Consider the following 23275-nt stretch of genomic DNA (forward strand, 5'->3'; position numbering starts at 1 on the left):
TTACCAGATACCACTCATCACTAGACAGCACCCTCAGGGGGAGGAGGAGGAGAAAAGCAGAGCAACTGCCACTGTGGCCACTCAAACTGCAACTGAACCAGAGGAACAACACATGCCAGTAGCAGTCATACCTATACAGAAAAAGAAATGCAAGACCAAATCAGTTTGCATAGTGAAGGATGAAGAGGAAGTAGGGCCCTCAGAACAGGAGGAAGAAGCAGGGACAGAGGTAATCACCCAATCCCTATCCTCAGGTGAGCTGCACGATATATGAAAATATTTCAGCCACCAGTAGGGTGAGCCCCTGGTGACCCGGCTGCTCTGATGCTGGGGTAGCACAACCCACAGTTGGAAATTAGAGGATAGTGAAGCCAAGCAACTGGGATCCCTTTCCAGGGATGCAGGCATTGACAACAGCATTGGAAAAAGGACAGAAATCCTCAGCCTCTGGAGGTGACTCCTGTCAAGTGTGAGGGAAAGATATCTTTTCAAGGAGGATCTGTCAGTGCACCAAGACAAGTGGAACACCATGGAGCAAGGTATTCAGTACCTGAGAGAATTAGCTGTGCTGGAGGTACTCTATAGAGATTCAAATAACAAGCAGTCCCCTGTAGATCCAGATGAAGTTTAGGGCACACAACCCATGTGACACAAGTTCATATGGGAGCATGCCATTGTCATATGCCAACTCATTGGCAGTGATGTCATGGAGAGAACAAGAACAAACAGTGGATAATTTGGTTGCCCAACTCTGGCAATATGAGGAAAGTCTCTCTTCCTCCCTTTGGGCCTGCATCTCAGCTGTCCAAGGACTTCCAGCAATTTAAAGAGAAAATGTCCTGTGCCCTGCCAATACAGGCCAGAGTCTCTGCTATTAAGAGCAAGCATGCCCCTTCTCAAGAGAGAGGGAATACACCACAAGGTAGGTGACCTGTGGTTTTACCTGCATGACCACAGAGAGGACATGAAGAAGTGGGATGGAAAACCCACCTCTGCCCTGTGAAGGTCCGCCCGAAATTAACGGGTGACGAATGATTTTTGGGTGCAAAAATAACCAACATAGGCACAGGGGTTTTGCAGTAACAAATCAACAAGATGCAATTTTATTGATGATAACCACAGCTAAATATGCTTTTGGTTAGGGGATCCGGGGAAGAGAAGGGTAGGATAAGGGAAAAAGGGAGGAAAGAAAGTTAGGGAAGGGGTATAGCTACCAAAACGTGATGTCTTCGGGGTCCCGGTGCCGAAACTCGCTGGTGCACGCTTTGGGGAGATCTCAGAGAGGCAGTCGAACCCGAACCCCAAGATATACTGTTCTTGGTTGGGGGAAGGGTAGCCGAAATTAGGTTTGCATGGAGGGGAGAAGAATAGGAACAGGAGGAGGGGGAGAGGCTGTTCCATTGTTTTCATGGTGAATGCTCACAGGTACGTTTACTCTGGGCAGGTTTTCCCCCTTCCCTGAGTTGGGAGGGGGTACAGTCCCAGTCTCTGGAAGGAGGTTGCCAGGGGGGTGCCATGGGGGTGCCAGTAGGGTGCCAGAGGGGTTCTTGGTTCTTTGATGAGGGGATTCGCATCTCTGTTGGTCCGTCACGGTGGTTGAAGACAGGCAAGAGGGGTCTTCTCTTGGAGGGGGGGGGAGCCACCCCAGAGCTCAGTCCAGCCAGGCCTGAAGTTTGGAAGAAAGTCCAGTTCCATTGTTCAGAATAGGGCAGCATGCCCCCTTCGAGTACAGCATAGCATGTTCTGCAAACACCACCTGTGAACACACTAAATAAGCATGAGACTTTCTTTCCCAACTGGCTCAACAGTTTTTAACCCTTCGGTGGTCGTTTTCTCATGACAATTGTGAGGCAAAAAATTAAGGATTTTCGGATGGACTTCCACAGCCCTAGGAGCTATGGGTACGTGAGTTGAGAGGAAGAACAACCACCATGGGTAATTCTTCAAGGAAAATTCTGCTTCAGTTTCCAGTGAGCAGGTCCTCCCTCAGACAGAAGGGAAGATGCTGATGTTACTTCCAAACCTCTTGAAGGGACCTGTGGTTGATCATATTTATAAGAAGTGAGCAATGAGTACCATGACCAGAACTAGAGGGGCCCTGCCTCCAGCCCATTGGAGGAAAGGGATAATCAGATCTACTGGACTATTTGGATATAATGGCCTGACCCATCAGACCCACAGGAGTACAATGCTTTAATTTACACTGGTACGCAATGTACCCTGATGGCATTGAGATATGTAGGGTCAGAATCTATCTCTATTTCTGGGGTGACAGGGAGATCCCAACACCTGACTATACTGGAAACTGAACTGAGCCTGGGTGGGAATGAATGGCAAAAACACCCCATTGTGACTGGCCCAGCGGTCCCATGTATCCTTGACATAGATTACCTCAGGAGAGGGTATTTCAAGGACCCAAAAGGACCTTGCTGGGTTTTTGGGATAGCTGCTGTGAAGACAGAGGAAATTAGGCAGCTGAATACCTTGCTTGGTCTCTCAGAGGATCCTTCTGCTATGGGACTGCTGAGGGTCAAAGAACAGGGTATTGATCACTATCACAACAGTGCACTGTCGACAATACTGCACCAACCAGGATTCTGTGACCCTCATCCACAAGATGATTTGTGAACTGGAGCACCAGGGAGTGGTCAGCAAGACCCACTTACCCTTTAATAGCCTCATGTGTCCAGTACATAAGTCCAATGGAGAGTGGAGACTGACAGTGGGTAATCATGGCCTGAACGATGTCACACTATCACTGAGTGCTTCTGTGCGAGGCATGCTGGAACTTCAGTATGAACTGGAATCCAAGGCAGCAAAGTAGTGCCGCCATCAATATTGCCAATGTGTTTTTTCTACATTCCTTTCGCAGCAGAGTGCAGGCCGCAATTTGCTTTTACCTGAAGGGGCATCCAGTACACGTGGAACCACCTACTCCAGGGGTGGAAGCACAGCCCCACTATTTGCCTGGACTGATCCAGACTGCATTGGAAAAGGGTCAGACTCCAGAACACTTGCAATACGTTGATGACATCATCATATGGGGCAACACAGCAGAGGAAGTTTTTGAGAAAGGGGAGAAGATAATCTGGATTCTCATGAAAGCACGTTTTGTCATAAAGCAAAGTAAGGTCAAGAGACTTGCCCAGAAAATTAAGCTTTTAGGAGTAAAATGGCAAGATGGACAATATCAGATTCCAATAGATATGATAAGCAAAATAGCAGCTATGTCCTCACCAACCAGCAAAAAGGAAACAAGCTTTCCTAGCACTGTGGGTTTTTGGAGAATGCATATTCCAGATTACAGTCAGATTGATTGTAAACCTTCTCTATTGCATGACCTGGAAGAAGAATGATTTCAAGTGGGGTCCTGAACAAGAACAAGCTTTTGAACAAATTAAACCAGGAGAGTGTTCATTCAGTAGCCCTTGGGCCAGTCAGGACAGGACAAGATGTGAAAAATGTACTCTATACCACAACTGGGGAGAATCATCCTTCCTGGAGCCTCTGGCAAAAAGTACCCAGAAAGACTCGAGGACAATCCCTGGGGGATACAAAGGATCCAAGGTCTGTTACACCCCAACTGAAAAAGAGATACTGGCAGCTTATGAATGGGTTTGAGCTGCTTCAGAAGTGATTGACACTGAAGCACAGCTCCTCCTGGCACCCTGACTGCCAGTGCTGGCCTGGATGTTCAAAGGAAAAGTCCCTTCCGCACATCATGCCACTGATGCCATGTGGAGCTAGTAGATTGCTCTGATCACACAATGAACTCAAATAGAAAACTGCAATCATCCAGCAATCTTGAAAGTCATTACAAACTCGCCTGAAGGCAAAAATTTCAGAGAAGAAGGTGGCATGCTGAAGAGGCCCCACCATATAATCAGATATCAGAAAATGAAAAGCAATGTGCTGTCTTTACTGATGCTTTCTGCCATATTGTAGGGATACATCAAACATGGAAAGCAGCCATATGGAGCCGTACATGGCGAGTTGCAGAAGCTACCAAGCAACAAGTTGGATCAAGTCAGGTTGCAGAGCTGAAAGTCATCCAGCTGGCTTTAGGTATCACTGAATGAGAGAAGTGGCCAACACTCTACCTCTACACTGACTCGTGGATGGTAGAAAATACTCTGTGGGGGTGGCTGGACCAATGGAGAAAGACCAATTGGCAGCATAAAGGGAAACTTATCTGGTCTGCTGAATTGTAGCAAGACATCACTGTTCAGGTAGAAGTTGGCTTTTCAAACATTGGTATACACATTTAGTGAAGTCCACCTGGTTAGTTAACTAGAGCCTCTAACAATCAAGCTGGCTCTGCCCTATCAAAACCTTCATATACCATAGAAGGGGGTAAAGTCCCTGTGGTGCATATGAGAAATGTGTTGGGGAAGACAGTTTGGATCAGTCCTGCCTCAAGGAAAGGCAAATCCATCTGTGGGATTGTTTTTGCTCAAGGACCTGGATGCATTTGGCACGTAATGCAAAGAGATGGGGGAATGCAATGTGTACCTCAAGGAGATTTGATTTTTGGGTGAGAACAGCCTGCAATGTTGAATTGTTTAATATTGGTTGCTGAATGCCACTGCCACTGTGTGCCATAACTACCATGGACAATGAGGATCGATTGCTCCAAATACACCAGTCATGAGCTCCTGATGCAGCAAACAGCCAACAGCACACCAGTCCTCCTGTCTTGGAAGACATTTTGAATGGACAGCCATTGACTAAGGGAATGGTACTCATGCTTGTGTGTTACAGGGCTTGCAAGGGTTTTTCAGGGTGAAGAGAGAGATGAGAATGTTGACCTCATGTTCAGAAGGCTTGATTTATTAGGTTATGATATATATTACATTATAACTATACTAAAAAGAAAAAGAGAGAAAGTTCTCAGAATGCTAGCTAAGCTAAGAATAGAAAAGGAATGAATAAACAAAGGTCTGTGTCTCAGCACAGAGTGAGACCCAGCTCTGCTGTGAGTGGTCAGTAAATCCAAACATTCACCCAAGACCAATCACGCATCCACCTGTTGCATTCCACAGCAGCAGATAACCATTGTTTACATTTTGTTGCTGAGGCCACAGCTTCTCAGAAAGGGGAAAAATCCTAAAGAAAGGATTTTTCACAAAAGATGTCTGTGACACTTGTGTGTGTGTATATATCTATAAGATGTAGGATCTGGGTGTGATTTAGATGGTATAGAATAAGGGTTGGATGAAGTCCTGGTTCTGTCCAGGACAGGGTTAATTTTTGCAGCAGTTGGGAGGGGCACAGTCCAGACACTGAGATTATTTAATACCACCTCATGTCATGGGCAGAGGGGACAGCGGAGGGTGGCATTTTTTTGGTTTTTCTGGGGTGTATGGTCAGGTTGTGCTGGATTCCGTGTAGTGAGCAACCGCGTGTGAATCGTTCACCTGTCTTGTACACTCTGCTTTTAGTATTGCTGTTGTTACTGTTCATTTTCTTATTTCATTGCTGTTTCTAGTAAATTGTTCTTATCACATCCCATGACCTTTACCTTTTTTTGCCTCCAATTCTCCTCTTCAGCCCACTGCAGGGGGAGGTGGGGGGGAAGTGTGTAAGCGGTGTGTGGTCTGGGGTGATTCAGTGGGAACACTAAATTGGGGAATACCATTCCTAAACCATGACAAACACATAAATCTTTAAGTAAAATGCAATGTCCTAAATATTAGAACTTGGGGAAAGAAACTTCCCACTCACCTCATTTTTAAGGGTGAGAAGTGCTCTTAACTTTCTGCCAGTTCTGGGTGAGCTGAAGTGAGCTGTTCCATAGAGAGTATAATTGATACTTAATTAGTAGCCTTCATAAAGGAAGTTGCACTTATTTAAGTGTAATTATAGATCAAACCCACAAATATCTATACTACTGTATGAAGTAAACTTTTTCAGCTGAGATCATGTCTCTGTACACCTGCTGAAGAAATACCAGCTTAGAAAGATGTAAAACAATATGCCAAAATGTCCATTGTTCTTTGCATAATACATGGTTCAGCCTTTATCATCTCAGTTTTGTTCAGATAAGGCATCTAATCTTCAGGGGTTGTTTTTTCTCTGAGTCAGGTTGCTTTTCTCTTAAACTTCTATAGTTGTGCTGAACTTATTTTTAGCTGCATTTTGGGTTTTTTCACTTCAACTCCCTTGAACATAGTGTACAGAATTACAGAATTGTTTTATTAGTGCTTTTTTTTTTTCTCTTATCATAATGTGTTGATTTGTCTTTCCTTTGTTTCTAGTTACTTTCCACAAAGTTGCCATACTGCAGGGAGAATGTGTGTTTGGCTTATGGTCCGGAGTGGTCAGTGTATGCAGTAGGATCACAGGCACATGTCTCCTTTTTGGATCCAAGGCAGCCTTCTCACAATGTAAAATCCGTCTGTTCCAAAGAACGAGGCAGTGGTAAGAAACTTGTCAAAGGGTGCTTCAAATGGTTTGCTTGCAGAAGTAGCCTTTAAGACTGCAGTAAGATAAGCTTCCAATAAATATGAAGGCTTTTTCATGTGATAGACTAAATTATTAATACCATATATAGGTTTTGTTTTTATGACATTATTCCTTGAGCAACCAACAAACCAAATGTAAAATCAACTCTGAAATCTAATGAAGGACAACATCAGTGTTTTTATGATCAACTAAATTGCACGCCATCTAAATATTACTGAACTTCTAAAAGTATGCATTTTACTTATTACTGAACTTCACTGTGCATTTTACTTCTGCTTATTTTTTACTGCGTCTTATTCTGTTTTACTTAATTTCAAAGCAAATCCAGTCTTTGCACCACCTTATACTGTCTATTCTCACATTTTTCTCTGGGGACAGACAAAAACCCATGTTGTCTGCTCTGTCCTATCATATTGGGAGTCAGTGCTGTGAGTGAATGCTTGCTTTGTCATTTTAAAGTCATGAGTAAGGCACTTAATTGTCAGTGTGTGTTTATTTGCTTTAAATATACAAAAGCTTACTCTTAAAAAAAAAAAAGTTTGCAGATTTTAGTGCTGTTTTCCTTTTCTGATGTGAATGTAGCATGTCCAATTGAACCTTACACCTGGGTCAAGCCTGGAGGTTTGTAGGGTACATGGCCACATATGCTTCTTCCCATACCCTTTATTTTCAAGCATGAGAAGGCACTGTGTTGTGATGCCCATTTGAAACCATATTAATCCCAGAGTAATAAGTTGCTAGTCCTTATTTAACCTAACTCTAGGCATTCATCTCTTCATTGGGCAAGTTTATTTTAAAAAATGCATGTAGGCAAGGATTAGGAAAGTTTTATTTATGTAGTTACTGGACTTTGAACAGTGCTGTCTAGATAAATGTCAGGATCTGCTTCTTTTAGATACAGAAGTTTCTATAATATGAGAAAAGGTCATTTACCAGCTCATGTTTGTCACTTGAACATCTTGCCAGCAACACTCCTTTTGGAACTCTAGTTTGGGAACCCTTCATCACTCCTCTATCATCTAACAAAAATTCTACAATACCACTGATTTCCACGCCCATAAAGAAACCCAAAGTCCACAATCTTCTGTGGGCAAAACACAAGGGTTGGAATCTCTGTGCAAGCCACATCTGTGTGACTTGTTCTCTGCTTGTGGAGTGGTCATAGTTGCCTTGCACTTGATAGTTTCACATTCTTCACTGAAATCCACCTGGACTCTGCACCTGTTAAAACACAAGCAAACACGTGTCCCTGCAGGGACTGGAGGATTTTCTCAAAATCCTGGAAATGCAGAACAGGCCATGCTATGAGAAATAAAGTATTGATCAGTTCTGTTTTGCAAAATTGCATAGAGACATGTAAGATAATGACATAAGTTGCTATTACTAACACTCTTTGGTTATGAGCATGAGGAAACAGAGCAAAACAATGCATGTAGTAAAGAAGACACTAACAGTAATTAGGAATCAATCAGATAATGCACATAATCAATAACACATGTGAAATGATATAATTACTAAGCACTGCAACACTGAACTGTCATCCCAGAGTCTGCAGCAGCTGACAAACCTCAGATCAGTAGAGAATTGGAACATCATGTCCAGATAATGATTCTCCAAGCTCACTTTAAAAGTAGGTTCAGCTGTCATATAGAGGGTCAAATTTCCAAGCCAAAACGACTTGAATACTTTTTTATGCAGAAAACATCTGAGTTTATTGTCAATCATCCCATCCGAGTAGAGCGAGAGCTTGGCCAGAGCCCGAACTCTAATTGGTGAGTGTCACTTAAAACATTTTAAAACAAGGCTCTTAAAAATAGCAGTTATGAGTAAAAAAACCTTAGGGTTAAAAACCAATCAAACCATCAAGTAATTGAATCCCTCCCAAGTTTCCTTCAGGACAGAGGTTCTTCGAACACAGCAAACCTATTCTTCAAAGATTTGAAAGTGGTCACAGGCAGGATTATGAGCCTGGATCTGGACACTGAGAGTGTGAAGGTGGAGGAAGTGCAGATGAATGAGAGACTGATTACCTAGTACGAAACCAAAACCCAAAGAAAGAAATTAATGTTACAGCTGGACTCTCTGCTGGAGTACTTCTGTAATAATAACTGAAGAAAGCCATGAGACTAGCAGTCTGGATAAAGAAAATGTATAAGCTGTTAGAAAACAAAAAGCAGGATCCTGAAGAGACATGTGTCTTGTAGGTGATCATACAAAGAGATGGTAAAACATATGAAAGCCGGCTGTAAATACCACAACAATACCCTAATAATAATTCTTATTACAAAAATCAGTAAATTCATATTACAAAATCAATATATTAGCAGCAAATGTTCAAAGGGGTTAAGACAACCCTTTTTGAAGAGTTCATGTAATATTAACAACAATCACTATTTATCAGTATTACCTATAGAAAACAGAAATAACAGAAGTTACAAGTTCACTACCAGCAATCCCTAAACATCAAATCATTGGGGAATCAGCTGATGACCCCGCAGATAGGATGTGATTGAAGTTTCCCAAATGTTCTGTCTTCAGAGAAATTTTGGGTAGTTGAATCATTACTAATACTTGTATCTTTACACAGTGGTTTCACTTGCTGGGAAACACTTTTCACGGTAAAATATGTCCATCTATGTCATATTTGGAATACCACTGATTTGCATAGTGTCTCCCTTTTCTGCATCTTGGGCAATGATTCAGTGCTGTCGCATTTCCTACAGACTGGGCAATATTTTGTTATATGTCCAAATTTCCCACTCTCGAAACATGGCCTTTTGGTGAGTTCTGCTGCTATTATTTCTGTGGAATTATCTTGTTGAGGAGTTACATTGAGAGCTGCGAGGGTTCTTGAAAGTCTTTCATCCTGTGCTTGAAGGAGTTTCCCGACCTGTTCTCCCTAAATACCTGCTTGGATTGCTGCGATGTACTGAGGTGTACCTTACTGCATGCCTCTATCATTTCAGTCATGGTTAGTTGACCAGGCATGGCACTAATTATACGTTTGCATTCTGCATTGGCATTTGCGAAAGCGAGGCTTCGAAGTAGATGTGGCTTCGCCGCTTCATCACTTACTTGTCTGTCCATTGCTTGCATGAGATGATACATGAATGAAGTGAAGGGCTCAGAAAGACCTTGCTTTATTTCTGTGTAAATGCCTTCTGGAGTTCTAACTGGTTGAATTTGCAAAATTGCCTTTCGTGCCGCCTCTCTAATGTCCGCAATCGCATCTTGAGGCAACACGACTGACTGACCTTCATGTTTGTCATGGGATTCATCTCTTGCTAATTGAGCCAGTGTGAGAGCTGCATGTGGTCCTCCCGCATAATTATTTCTCAGTTGAAGGAGAGCCCTCTGCCATCTTGCATCCCACAGCAGGAGTTGTGAATCTGTAAAAATTGTCGAGGCAATGCACCTACAATCAAAAAGTATCAAGTCAAAAGCTGTTTGAAGTATGGGGATCCCAAACCATTATTTTTCACTGCTTCCATCAAATCTTTGACAACATCATGATCCAGAGGTTCCCATCTAGGATTTGCATTTCGTCTCGCGTATCTCACTGGCAATGTGATGCTATCTGTGTCTGCTATATCAAAGTCTCTTTCTTTCAGTGCTTTCTTCCTGATGTCTGCCCAGTTTGTTGAACTGGACGTATTTCTTGAGACATTTCTGTTAAATGGAACCATATCCATGCCCGTATTCTGTGGATTTGTAATCTGCCAGGATGTACCTTCTGGCCTGAAGGTTGCATGCATTCCATGCATCCCTCACCCTCCTGTTTGAGGCATGGGGAGGGACATTTGTGGTGGTGCACACAGGGGAAAAGAGGGTGCAATGGCTGAACCTGCCATTGGTGGCATTGCAGATGGTACCGATATAGATATGTAGCGAGTATTTACAAAGGATGCAGAAAGGGTGTTGCCATCTTGCCCTGGAAAGGAGGTTTGAGGAAAGTGTGCACCATGTTGTGGTAGGAATTCCTGAGCACATTCCCTGACCTGGAGGAAGAGCTGCCATATGAAGTCTTTTGAAAATGGGAAAAGGTGAGGGCGAGTCATGGAGCTGGACTGTTGCCCTGGAAACCAAGCTGTTGGGGCAGGCATGTGAAGTACTGGAGTGCTGCCTGTTGTGGTCCAAAAGTCAGATGGGGCCTGTGATGGTACAGGAATGCCTCGTGAGGCTGTGATGGTTATATTTTCGTTGCTGATATCTTGAGCTGGTGGGTTTTGTGCTCCTAAATCACTCATGGCTTGAGCTCTGTTCTCCTGACCAGTCTTTGGAACGTATGCTGCAGCTGTTGTTTCTTGTCCCGACACTTCCCATTTACCTGGGAATATATTCATCATATTCTGTTCACCTGAGAAGGGAATTGGAAAATGTACTTAAAGGGGCTTGGCCTAACTGTGTTTCAAGCAGAGGTTCTGAGACTATGATATTTAGTCTGTAGTGTGGTTGAACTTGCTGCAGTGGTACTGTTGTTCTACTTGGTGGCACTGTTGCTGCATAGTTTGGTTGCGAGGATCCCGATCTGGGTCCAGGCTCCGCTCCCTGGATTGCAGAGGGACTGGTTGTTGCAGCTGCATTCGCCGCCGGTGCCGGTGCTGCTGAGCCGTGCCAGGGCTGTGTTCGGGCTGCAGCAGGCAGTCCCGAATCTGCAGTGAGCAGTGACGAGTCCAGGGGCACAGCCATAGCTGTAGGTTCTGGCAGCCCCCACAGCGCAGTTGCCGCTTGGACGAAGGAAGGAGAGGCCCCGGGCACACTCAGAGGCTGCGCAGTCTGGCGGGAAGGGGGGGCGAGGGGGGGATGACATCGGACCCACTCGATCCTGCCCATTGTGCCGTGGGTTGGGGCTCAGAAGCGAATGGGGATGGAACTAAGATGATGTCATCGGGCTCCGAGTCCGCCCCTGCTGAATGGGGGAACTGGAAAGACGCCTCTGACGTCATTTTCAGGGCATGGGAGGGGGCAGGAGCTGTGGGTGGACCACGAAGTGGCAGGGGCGTTGCCAGAGAAGCTCCGGAGGCAGGCTTAGCTGCCTGGAACGTCCCCCAAGGTGGGGAGGGGGGTGGAGAAACGTGTGTTCTGGATCCTGCTGCTCCGAGACATGCGCAGTTGTAAATGATTCGAAAAATGCCATATCTGCCTGATCCGATGGTCCCAAGAGCAATTTGAGTTTTGAACGGCCCCGAGGTCCCTCCTGAAATAAACAGGGCAGAAGACTTTTTCTCCTTTCTAAAGCCTTTATTAAAAGTGATCAGCTCAGGATTGGGCAGCTCGGCAGAGCTGCAGTCCCCATCGTGTCTCCCAGGGCGACTCAGAGGAGGAGGACATGCACAGCTCTGTCCACTAGGGGCAGAGCTCGGGGATCCGGTCCTCGTGGGAGCCTTTAGGGCGTGGTGTCCCCCCGTCAGATGTTGTCCCTCCTGGCCCAGTCGGCTCGGTCTCACCGCCGGGGACGACTCCTATGGTCAGGGCGAGAGGGACTCCGCATCTCTGCAGGCTCAGCACTCAGCTCCTCACGTCCAGACATCACTTTAGTCTCTCAACTCTTATTTGGCTCGTTGCTTTTGGGGTTTTCTCTGTGCGTTTGGAGTCGGGGTCCCAAAAAGCATGCTGGTCTTGGAGTCACTTTGCATAACTCCCCCCCATCCTCTCAGGTGTCTTCACTATGCTGGGAAAAGTACACCTTAGCCTCAGGGAAGGGCCATTACCTCGCCCTAGCCAGGGCTTTTACTAATACAAAAACAACTATTAACTACAACGACCCGTGATTACCATCACAAAACACGCAGAACCTTGGCAGGGACAGTGATCTGGCTGCCTTTTTGTAACTTTTTCTCACAAAAAAATATTAACTGAATTTTTGTTCATAACAATTCTGTGTTGGCTCGTTGCTTTTTGGGGTCTTTTGGTAAGTTTGGTGGGGTGGCTTTCCCATGGCATGCTGGTTCCGAGGTTATTTTGCATGCCCTCTGATGTCTCTCCCTCATGTCCCCTCCTTTCACTGTCCAAGAAGGGCTATCAACCTGGCTTTTAGGCAGGACAGTACTGATACAAAAGGAGTAGTTAACGAAAACAACTGGTGATTACAATAATTAACAGGTAGAACTCCACCTTATCCATCGGGACTACTCGGGTGCCTGCATTCACAGGGATAACGCATAACGATAACGCATAACGCCTTCCTCTTGTGATTCAGGGTGGACAGTTTCGCCCGGGACTAGGGCGGGGGGGAGGGGGGGGGGGGGGGGGGGAGGAGGAGGGGGGGGGCTGTGGAGGCTCCTGGAGAGTCTTTGCGGCTTCGGAGGAAGGGGCTGCGGACCCTGGCACTCCCGCCTGCAAGGGAACACCCTGCAGCCCCTGGGGTGTTTGCAAAGTACCTTTTGCAAGAGGTTTTTGGCATTTTGCCTCATGAATTACCTCATAAACAACTCTGCAGATTGACAGATGAAATAAACAGGGCCAGGAGACTTCTTCTCCTTTTTAATGCCTTTATTAAAAGTGATCAGCTCAGGATTGGGCGGCTCGGCAGGGCTGCAGTCCCCGTCGCGTCTCCCAGGGCAACTCAGAGGAGGAGGATATGTGCAGCTCCGTCCACTAGGGGCAGAGCCGGGGATCCAGTCCTCGTGGGAGCTTTTAGGGCATGATGCCCCCGTCAGATCTTACTTTGTCAGTGCGGTCCCCCTCAGTCTCGGCGCTGGGGACGACTCCCATGGTCAGGGCGAAAGGGACTCCGCATCTCTGCAGGCTCAGCACTTGGCTCCTCATGTCCAGACATCACTTTAGTCTCTCAATTCTTATTTGGCTCGTTGTTTATGGGGTTTTCTAGTTGCATTTCGAGTCGTGGTCCCACAAAGCATTCTGGACTTCGGAGTCACTTTGCATAACCCCCCCCCACCCTCTCAGGTGTCTTCCCTATGCTGTAAGAGCGCACTGCCTCGGGGAAGGGCCATTCACCCCACCCAGCCAGGCCTTTTACTAATACAAAAGAGGAGATAAGTCTCAACGACCCGGTATTACAATAACAAAGCACTAAGAACCCTGGCAGAGACAGATCTGGCTGCGTCCCTGTAACTCTTTCTCACAAAAAAAATATTAACCGAATTTTTGTTCATAACAGTCCCCCCTCTTTTTCTTTGATCGAGCTTAAATTCTTAAGCTTGCATCAACTCACAATTTTTTGTTTTGAATCTACTATAAATCTCTTGTGCACTTTGGTAATCATGGTTACTTAACCTTGTTACTTTTCTTGTTTTTTTCAGGTTGGTTTGTACAGCCAATACTGTTTTACTAAAACAGATAAATAAGCATAGTAAAAAGAGCAATCCTCCAAGTGTACACACACTGAGAAAAACTACCTTTTCCCATACATTTCTTCTGAAAATTTCCAAGTTCTCCCATCCACTGGGATCAAGTGTAGGAGTTTGATCTTGATTATTTGCACATGCTAATATTTTTATTTCGTTTGAAATGTCCCTAATAATTGAATTCTTTATTTTTAATACTGCCTGGAGCCCGATGACTTTGTTCAACACAGATATTGGGATCCGAACTTGGCTTTTACAATTTTGGATTTTCTCAATTTCTATTTCACTTTCCCGGTTTTGTTTAATTTCTCCCAAATCATTATATATAGGAACTCCCAAACTTGATCCAGTTTCTTTGGGTAATAAGAAAATTGGTTTTATCACCCTAGCAATGCAGTTGCCAGATGAGATCAAACTTAGGGGTTTAGAGCTCCCCTGAAATGTGTTCCAAAAGGGGTTTATCTCTTTTCCAGTACACGCATATAAATACTTGTAACAAACAATTTTTCTTACCATTTTCACCATTTCTTTGCTTTTTACTAGATCTGCTGAGCTTGTTTCAGCAGCATCACATTCAAAGCACAACCAGGTTTCTCCTATAGGGCACTCTCCTAGGAGTGGCTGCCTAAAAGTGGCAGTATTCTCGGCTATCCAATACACTCACTTATTTTTCTGATAAAGGACCAAGTGGGAGAGGTTAACACAGTCAGGGTTAGAACTGATGTGGACTCTAGACAAGGAGCTCACTTCCTCTTCATAGCGGGGTTGGTAGCATTCATTGCACAGCTCAGCTGGGCTTCCTAGAGCACCACCAGCAATTAGAGCTATCAGTACTACCCTTCCCAAGAGTCCGGTATGGGTCATCTTGCACAGCCTGCCCACCCGGCCTTGCCCCTTGGGGAATTTTTTCTGAGGAGAAGCTTCCAAGCTCTTTAGAGTCCCTTCTACCCGCTTCTCTGGTTAAGCCTCTCTTGGTCTGTTCCCTACAAATTTTAGTTTCCCCCAGGGGAGTGTTCTGTAGAGGATTAACCTGGAGTCTTTAGAAATATATTGGGGAACTTAAACTAGAATTACTTATTTACAGCCTTAAACTTTTTACCAACATAATTTACACAAAACAGTTTTGAAACATTTTAAGCAATATTAGAACTCTGATACCAATTTTTCCTATACAGTTCAGTCTTTTTGACTCTTCCTCCTGAGAGTCAACTTTAAATCCCAGTATACTCAGGTGAATTAACTTGTGATGTGGATGAATCCTTATCCAGTGCCCGAAGGTGAGTGGTGTGGACTCTGGCCCAATGCCAGAGGGAAAAACTGGAAGTCTGGCCCAATGCCAGAAGGAGAAAGGGGTGGAGTCCGGTCCAATGCCAGAATGCCAGAGGAAAAAACTGGGAGTCTGGCCCAATGCCAGAAGGAGAAAGGGGTGGAGTCCGGTCCAATGCCAGAATGCCAGAGGGGAAAAACTGGGAGTCTGGCCCAATGCCAGAAGAAGAAACTGGGAGTCTGGCCCAATGCCAGAAGGAAAAATTTGGTGTTGAATCCTGGTCCAATGCCAGGGGTGAGAGTGATGTGAGTCCAACCGTCTTATTAATGAAGAATACCTGAAACGGGCTTTCAAACACAGGCATTAATGGTCTGCTGTTAATGATTTTATCAAAACTCAGTTTCTCTGTTTAATATTATCAGTAATTTCTCTTTTTCCATAGTTTGTATGTTTCTCTCATCAACTTCTACATACTCTGTATTTTGCAAGGAGTTGTATTTCTCAGCTAACTTAACTCCCAAAGTACTTTTACTCTCCTATTTTTCTGTGTATTTAATTCACTGGTTTTCTGTTTTATTTTTCAAGATCTTATTTATTTATCTCTTGCTTCTGTTTCTTACTTTCACTTACAGCTTAAATACTTCTTTCAACCCCTTACACTTTATCTCTTTTTTTTTTTTTTTCCTTACACCATTTTTCTACACAATACACTTCCCTCTAAGGAGATGTGGTAAAACTTGTAATGCATAATCTACATTACTTCTATTCTAATTTGTCTATATTCACTCCCTCATTTCTCATTCACTTTTACACATTCCTCCACACCTTTAAGACACAAAATTATTGCTAGAAAATCACGGGTCCCTATAGCCCCCCCTCACCTTGGGGTTGGCCCACAGGTCTCAGTATCTCTGAGCCTCTTGGAAGGGCCCAGACTCTGGTTGCCTCTGGTGCACGTTCACCTGTGAGGCTGCCTGCGTGTCACTCACGCTCTTACAGCTACAGCTCCCTCACACATCTGGGCAGCACTATTCTGGTTTTGCAGGTCACACACACACACTTCCACTGCCCCCTTCCCACCTGCCCGGGAAGTTGAGGCTGACTTTGTGACTCACTCTCACACACACAATAAGACAACAATAAGGTACCTTTTACTTTCACACCACTTATTATAAGTTAAGTCTTACTGGCCAGTTTTGGTGGTATTGGATATCCTTTCTACCTAGCTGGATTTTTGTCTAACTTCAGATGTTACTTTGTTGAGACAGGACTTATCTGCTCCTGTATCAACCAAAAATTCTAATTCTTCATTTAGGGGTCTCACTTCAAAGTTTACCAAGGGCTCGTCTAGATGTTGCATCGGATCCCCTAAAGTATAAAGCCCCTGACCCTTTACTTGTCACATCTAAGGATCTTCCCTAAATTATCTTGTTCCCTGGCTATTGCCACATCGCGACTGAGCTTTTTACAAAACCTCCTGGTGTGTCCTGGCTCTCCACAGTAATAGCAATGTCGTTCTCTCAAAGGGACTTGAGGTGTCTCTATCCCTTTTGCACCTGACAGTACAAGAGGCCTATCCTTGCCTCCTCCTGGTGGTGGACCCGCCCACCCTGCACTTTCTCTAGCTACAGCAACCATGATCTTAGCCTTGGCCTTTGCTTTTTCTTCCTTACTCCTTAAATACACTTTCAATGCCTCTCTTAATAACTCATTTATGTCCTTCTCTTGCCAGTCTTCCATCTTTTCCAGTTTCCTCCTTTTATCAGGCCAAGATTTGGTAACAAATTGGACTTTTAGTAGCATTTGACCTTCTAGGGTGTCTGGGTCTATTCTAGAGTACGACTGGAAGTTCCGCCTTAGGCAATTAAGCCAGGCAGCAGGAGCTTCATCTTTCTCCTGCGTGCCCTGAAATGCCAATTGGGTGTTAGTTCCTTTGGGAACTGACTCTTTGATCCCCCGTATTATCAAAGACCTATATTCCATCATGGCCTTCCTCCCCTCCTCCTGGTTAGGGTTCCAGCTGGGATCCGTTAGTGGCAATTTCTGTTCGCCTGATGGCACCTGGGGTCCTGGACTGTTCTCTTTCTCCCAAATTCTTATGCCAGCCACCCTAATCATCTGGACCTCTTCTGGAGAAAATAATATGCCCAGGATGGAATTCATCTACCCCCAAGTGTAGATATTTGGACCTAGAAATTGATCCACTTGGTTGGCTATGCCCACTGGGTCCTCAACTAAATGCCCCAACTCTTTCTTGAATCCTCTCACCTCAGAAGCAGTTAGGGGAGCATTCACAAAGCCAACACCTCCCACTACTCCTCCCACAGGAACCTCTCTGAGGGGAAAGAGTCTCTCTGCCTTGGAGGTCTTGGATCTGGTGCTACAGTACGGCCCATCTTCAGATGCCAAACTACTTTGAGGGATATCTGGGTTACCCTGAACTTTCTGCCCATCAGCAGGTATATTTGCTGATAGCTGTTTATCGGGCGAGGAGACATTTGTGCCCCAACTAGGAGGAGGTAAAGGGACAGCAATAGGAGGGGGAGAAGAGCCTGAGAGGATATTAAGTGCAGCTGGAGAAGGGGTGGAGAATGCAGCAGGTGGAGTAGGCACTTGTGGTGGTGCAGAAGGAACTGGAGGGGATACTGGGTTTATCATAGCGGAAGCTGAAGAGGTAGAAGGAGGAGTTTGAGCAGGTGGTAGTGAGATGGCAGCCGGGGGAAGAACCGGACCTGCCATTTGAGGTGCTTGAAGAAGAGGATTATAAGGTGGAGGGGCAGAAGGAGGCAAATAATCCAGGGGATCCCATCTTTTACTAGTCCTATCATCCCCTCCTTCATTCCCCTCTTTCTTCCTCTGTACCTTACAGATTCGCACCCCTTCATCCCCAACAGCGCTCTTTAACCAGCAGGCTACATACAATAATTGCTCAGGATCAGTATCCCCTCGAGCTGTCAGATAATTATTTAATAGCTGGCACATCCACTTATCCTTTGTCCCACACCAAGGCCATCCTCCTTGTAACTCTAATTCTGGCCACACTTCCATACAATAACGGATCATTTTCACTTTATCTAATCCCTCCGTGGCCTCTATGGAATCCCATTTTACTAACAGTTCTCCTAAGGGACTACTGGGATGTATATACCTCAGTCTCTTGCCGGTCTTTTTACTATTACACCCTCCCATTTTACAGGTCTTAACAGTAAAAAAAATCCCAAAGGTGCCTTTACTGACCGGTAATTTCAAATAGAACCTTCTTTGAGGAGCTTCAGCCTCCTCCACTGAAACTTCACATTTCTGCCTGATGCTCAGGACTTTATACTGAAACAACTGCCCAATCTCTTGATTGCCTAACTTTCCCCACATCAGGTCTTACATCTATCGGGACTTGAACACACGAAGCCTCGGCCTAAGAATCCGGGTCGTGCCTGACTCCCTCAGTCAGGAAAAACAACTGCCTGAATTTTAGTTTGCCTAACCCACCAATTTTTAGGCTTCACCGTATCAGGACTTAAAAGCAAACCACAGCCTCCTTTGCTGGGGTTTGTGCCTGGCTCCTGTGCCAGGACTTACTTTGCCTGCAGGGCTTGTGAGCTACCCGAATCCTTCTCAGGACTGACAAAATCTTACGTGGATCCTTCTCGAGACTTACAAATGCTACCCGAATCCTTCTCGGGACTGACAAATCTGCCTGACTTCCCTCTGTCAGGGCCTATTTTGGGTGCGTGCCACTCATACAAATATTCCCTCCGCACGCCCGGAGGGGGGGGCCCTTTATTCCCCCTTGGGAGACGACTCACTCACGCTAATTCCAAGCTCCGCCCCCTGTTCCCGGCCGGCTTTCTCGCGAAAGCATGGAACCGCGGTACTGAGAGGTCCACTATCACTTCGAAAGTCCGGCTGCCGGCCTTCGTCTCATTCACACACACATGCGCACGTCTCCCGCTCCCGCCACCGGCTTTCTCACCAATCCGGTGTTCCGGTGCTCCTCTGTGTCGCTGGTTCTGAGCCGATCTCTCTGGTCCTGGTAGCCAGCTGTCCTGGAGCTCCAAGATGGCCAGTCCTGAGTCCTCTCTCGACGTGGCTATTCCGGACGAGCGCCCCCAGCTGAAATAAACAGGGCCAGGAGACTTCTTCTCCTTTTTAATGCCTTTATTAAAAGTGATCAGATCAGGATTGGGCGGCTCGGCAGGGCTGCAGTCCCCGTCGCGTCTCCCAGGGCGACTCAGAGGAGGAGGATATGCGCAGCTCTGTCCACTAGGGGCAGAGCCGGGGATCCAGTCCTCGTGGGAGCCTCTAGGGCGTGATGTTCCCATCAGATGTTGTCCTCTCAGCCTCGGCGGTCACCTGGTCCTGGCGTTGGGACGACTCTCTGCTCAGGGCGAGAGGGACTCTGCATCTCCGCAGGCTCAGAAATCGGCTCCTCGTGTCCAGACACCACTTTAGTCTCTCAATTCTTATTTGGCTCGTTGTTTTTGGGGTTTTCTCTGTGGGTTTCGAGTCGTGGTCTCACAAAGCCTGCTGGTCTTGGAGTCACTTTGCATAACCCCCCCCACCCTCTCAGGTGTCTTCCCTATGTTGGAAGAGCGGACTGCCTCGGGGAAGGGCCATCCACCCCACCCAGCCAGGCCTTTTACTAATACAAAAGAGGAGATAAGCCTCAACGACCCGGTATTACAATAACAAAGCACTAAGAACCCTGGCAGAGACAGATCTGGCTGCATCCCTGTAACTCTTTCTCACAAAAAAAATATTAACCGAATTTTTCTTCATAACATATACAGTTTATTCTGCCTGGGGCAGGGATGACCACATATTTCTTTGTGTCCCTTCACATGTAGAGTTGGATCCATACAGGTGTAGGAACAGACAAAGGCCAATCCGGAGATGCAGAGGAATGTCTGAGTATCCAGGCAGAAGCTGCATTCACATGTAATAGAATGATACCAGTTCCTGAGTACCGCGATGAAATCATGTCCAGGTGCAGGTCGTGTGAGCTCCTCGAGACATTCCGTTCGAGGAAGGTCCAGATGCTATCTCCCAAGTGTAAGTGCGAGATGAAATCCTCTGTAATAGCCTGGGATCGTCCCATTCATACGGTAACAGACCTGATATTATCTTAACGTTGTCCTGGAACTGGTTACAATAAGAATAGAACTCTGTTCCCAGCCAGAGTGGTCAGAGGCATAACTCTGAATCTTCACAATATTTTATACACATATATATCTGCTTCTACAGCATTAATTATCTCTACCATATACTACAATTAACGACATCTGCCTCTGTTTTTGAGACGTTACCCCCCATTTTGGCTCCTTGACAGCTTAGCCGACCCTAATGGGTCTGTCATCCTTGGGTATCTGTCGGTGCTCCAACCAGCAGCTCACAGAAATATGGCTCCCTTGTACCAGCTTTTCCAAGTGTCCAAGACGCCGAGATATTCACCTCCGGAGGAATTTTTCTGGCTCCTGGCTTTCGTCAAGGAGAGTCCTGGCACAATCTCTTCCTGCCGAGTTCGCACTTTTACACAGGGGCACCAGTTTGTGGAAACCCTCCCCGAGGATCCCCCTGCTGGGGAGACCCCTTCAAAATTCTGTGCCAGTATTGAGAGACAGATGGGACTTCTGTTTTTTTCAGTCTTCAGATTGTTCTTAATTTTTCTCTTATCAGAAGTTCAGCACGCTGTCTACATTTCAGACTTAGCATACAAAGAGAAGGCACCAAAAATCACAAGACACACAGGTTTGATATAAAATTTTGATAGCCGAACCGAATTTTATTTCTCTATATCTTTTATTTTAAAGAAAGCAAGCAAGCAGCGCTGGGTGGCTGAGGAGTCACTGCTCCACTCACAGCACACACCACTACAAGTTCACCAGAGTATATATGAAATAAACAGGGCCAGGAGACTTCTTCTCCTTTTTAATGCCTTTATTAAAAGTGATCAGCTCAGGATTGGGCGGCTCGGCAGGGCTGCAGTCCCCGTCGCATCTCCCAGGGCGACTCAGAGGAGGAGGACATGTGCAGCTCTGTCCACTAGGGGCAGAGCCGGGGATCCAGTCCTTGTGGGAGCCTTTAGGGCGTGGTGTCCCCGTCAGATCTTGGTCCTCTCAGCCTCGGCAGCCACCTGATCCCGGCGTTGGGACGACTCTCTACTCAGGGCGAGAGGGACTCCGCATCTCTGCAGGCTCAGCAATCGGCTCCTCATGTCCAGACACCACTTTAGTCTCTCAATTCTTATTTGGCTCATTGTTTTTGGGGTTTTCTCGTTGCATTTTGGAGTCGAGGTCCCAAAGCCTGCTGGTCTTGGAGTCACTTTGCATAACCCCTCCCTCTAGGTCTCTTCTCCTCACTGTTTGGGAAGGTCCCCACCCGTTGCTGTCTCAGAGAAGGGCCATTACCTCGCCCCAGCCAGGGCTTTTAGTAATACAAAAGAGGAGATAAGCTACAACGACCCGGTATTACAATAACAAAGCACTAAGAACCCTGGCAGAGACAGATCTGGCTGCGTCCCTGTAACTCCCTCTCACAAAAAAAATATTAACCAAATTTTTGTTCATTATATATATACTGTTTTTAAGCCTACAAAGCATTTTCCAGTGTGCTTGTATTAGTCCAAATCAACAAATATCAATAAGCTGGGGTCGGCAATTTCATAATCTTTCCAGGTGGTCGATGGCTTCCTGTCATTCTTGTGGTTGTCTGGAGGGAGGTCTTACTGGTGTCTGCTACATGATTTTCGTCAAGTGCATCATGGTTTTTATTATACATACTCATTTAGTTGCTTTGTTACAATATCCCTTAGCTTTACCACAACTTCCTCTATTTTATTCTAAGCATCAGTCATCTTGCTACCTCATCTCTTTACTCTACTATACTTCTATTTCAATGCTTTATTTGGCTATTCGGTCAAAAAGTTTCAAAACTGTTTTTTTAATTATCCCAGGGAACACATCCACTTTCGACACAGCAGATACAAGCATTTGCTGATTCCATTGCCAATTGACACAAATCACAAAAACATTTTTCACAGGTTCAAGGTCTTTTAAAGCTATTTTGTCCAATTAACTCTTAAAACATACTTTTGTTCTACCTTTCTACCAGTTACTAATTACTTGTCTGTCCACGCAACATCTGCATTGCAGTTCTTTCTAACCAATCACTCTGTGCCACCAACACTGCAGAAAATGGAGTAAATGAAGAACAAGAAGGAGATCAGACAACTCCCAAAATCCCCCATCTTGTCTTCTATCTACCTCCATACTAAAAACCCAAAACGAAGTTTTCCACCCTGTGATATTACACACTTCTAACCAACTACACACCCGTAGTCTCAGTGCTATCAATCAATTTTGGAAGCCAGTTCCATGGCCTCAGGTCAAATGCAGTGCTCTCCTGGGGATCAGTGCCTGTCAGCACAGAAAGTCTCAGCATCCAGGGTTCCAACGGTCACCCTTCAGTATCATAAGGAAGAAATACCAGGACAAGGGAGTGTGGTGCCCAGTGGTGACTGGTGGCTAAAAACTTCTGTCTTTAATTATGTGATCATCCCTGCTGAGGGGATGACTTATGTGTAGAGAGTATCTCTGGGGTGCTAGTTCATGTCTAGAGAAAACCTTTGTTCAATACTGTTTTCTATTCTGCAAAGTAGATTTTTTTGGTGTGTGTGGGTAGTGGTGGAGGCACTTAAGTAATATTAATTCCCAAAATACTGAGTGTTTCAACTTTCTGTTGATCTCACTGGGACTTGAAATGGTGCAACACCTCTAGAAAGTAGGCTGTTTATTGATTTGCAGACTAAAATCGGGGTTAACTTTTAAAGTGCTTTGAAGTGTTACTTGAATGTGCTTTCAGCTTCTAAATGCAACTGCTGGACATGGTAAGTCCATATTAACTTCAGTTCATTAATGCTGTATACAAAAGCAGATCAGAGAAATGTCACTTAGTAAGACTGAAACTGAGGGTGTTTTTTACCTAGTATAACCCTGTCTCCTCTATGTGAGAAGGTAGCAAATGCTTTTTAGTGCATCTTGTAAGAGTTGCTTTTCTTAGCAGCTATACAGGAAAGTGCAGGCCCTGGACTGTAGTTCTTGATCTGTGAGAGTGACTTCTTTCTGCTTGATTGGCCTGCAGAGCAATGTTGTGTGCCTGTGACTTTATAATCCTGAAGGCAGCAATGTTAATGCAGTGGACAAAGCTTGCACAGCACAGACTGTGTCTACTCTTTGTGTAG

At 45.4% G+C, this 23275-nt stretch overlaps 1 protein-coding gene across 4 annotated transcripts in view; it reads left to right on the plus strand.

The window, feature by feature from the left end:
* LOC141726819 (DDB1- and CUL4-associated factor 12-like) overlaps window positions 1–23275 on the plus strand; it is a 50503-nt gene that overhangs the window by 21570 nt on the left and 5658 nt on the right. For all 4 annotated transcript variants that reach the window (XM_074531886.1, XM_074531888.1, XM_074531885.1 and 1 more), the window contains exon 7: window positions 6258–6420. In XM_074531886.1, coding sequence (XP_074387987.1) covers window positions 6258–6420 — 163 coding nt within the window. The remainder of the gene's footprint in view (window positions 1–6257; window positions 6421–23275) is intronic.

This window comes from Zonotrichia albicollis, chromosome W, assembly GCF_047830755.1.
Source record: "Zonotrichia albicollis isolate bZonAlb1 chromosome W, bZonAlb1.hap1, whole genome shotgun sequence".
Taxonomy (NCBI): domain Eukaryota; kingdom Metazoa; phylum Chordata; class Aves; order Passeriformes; family Passerellidae; genus Zonotrichia; species Zonotrichia albicollis.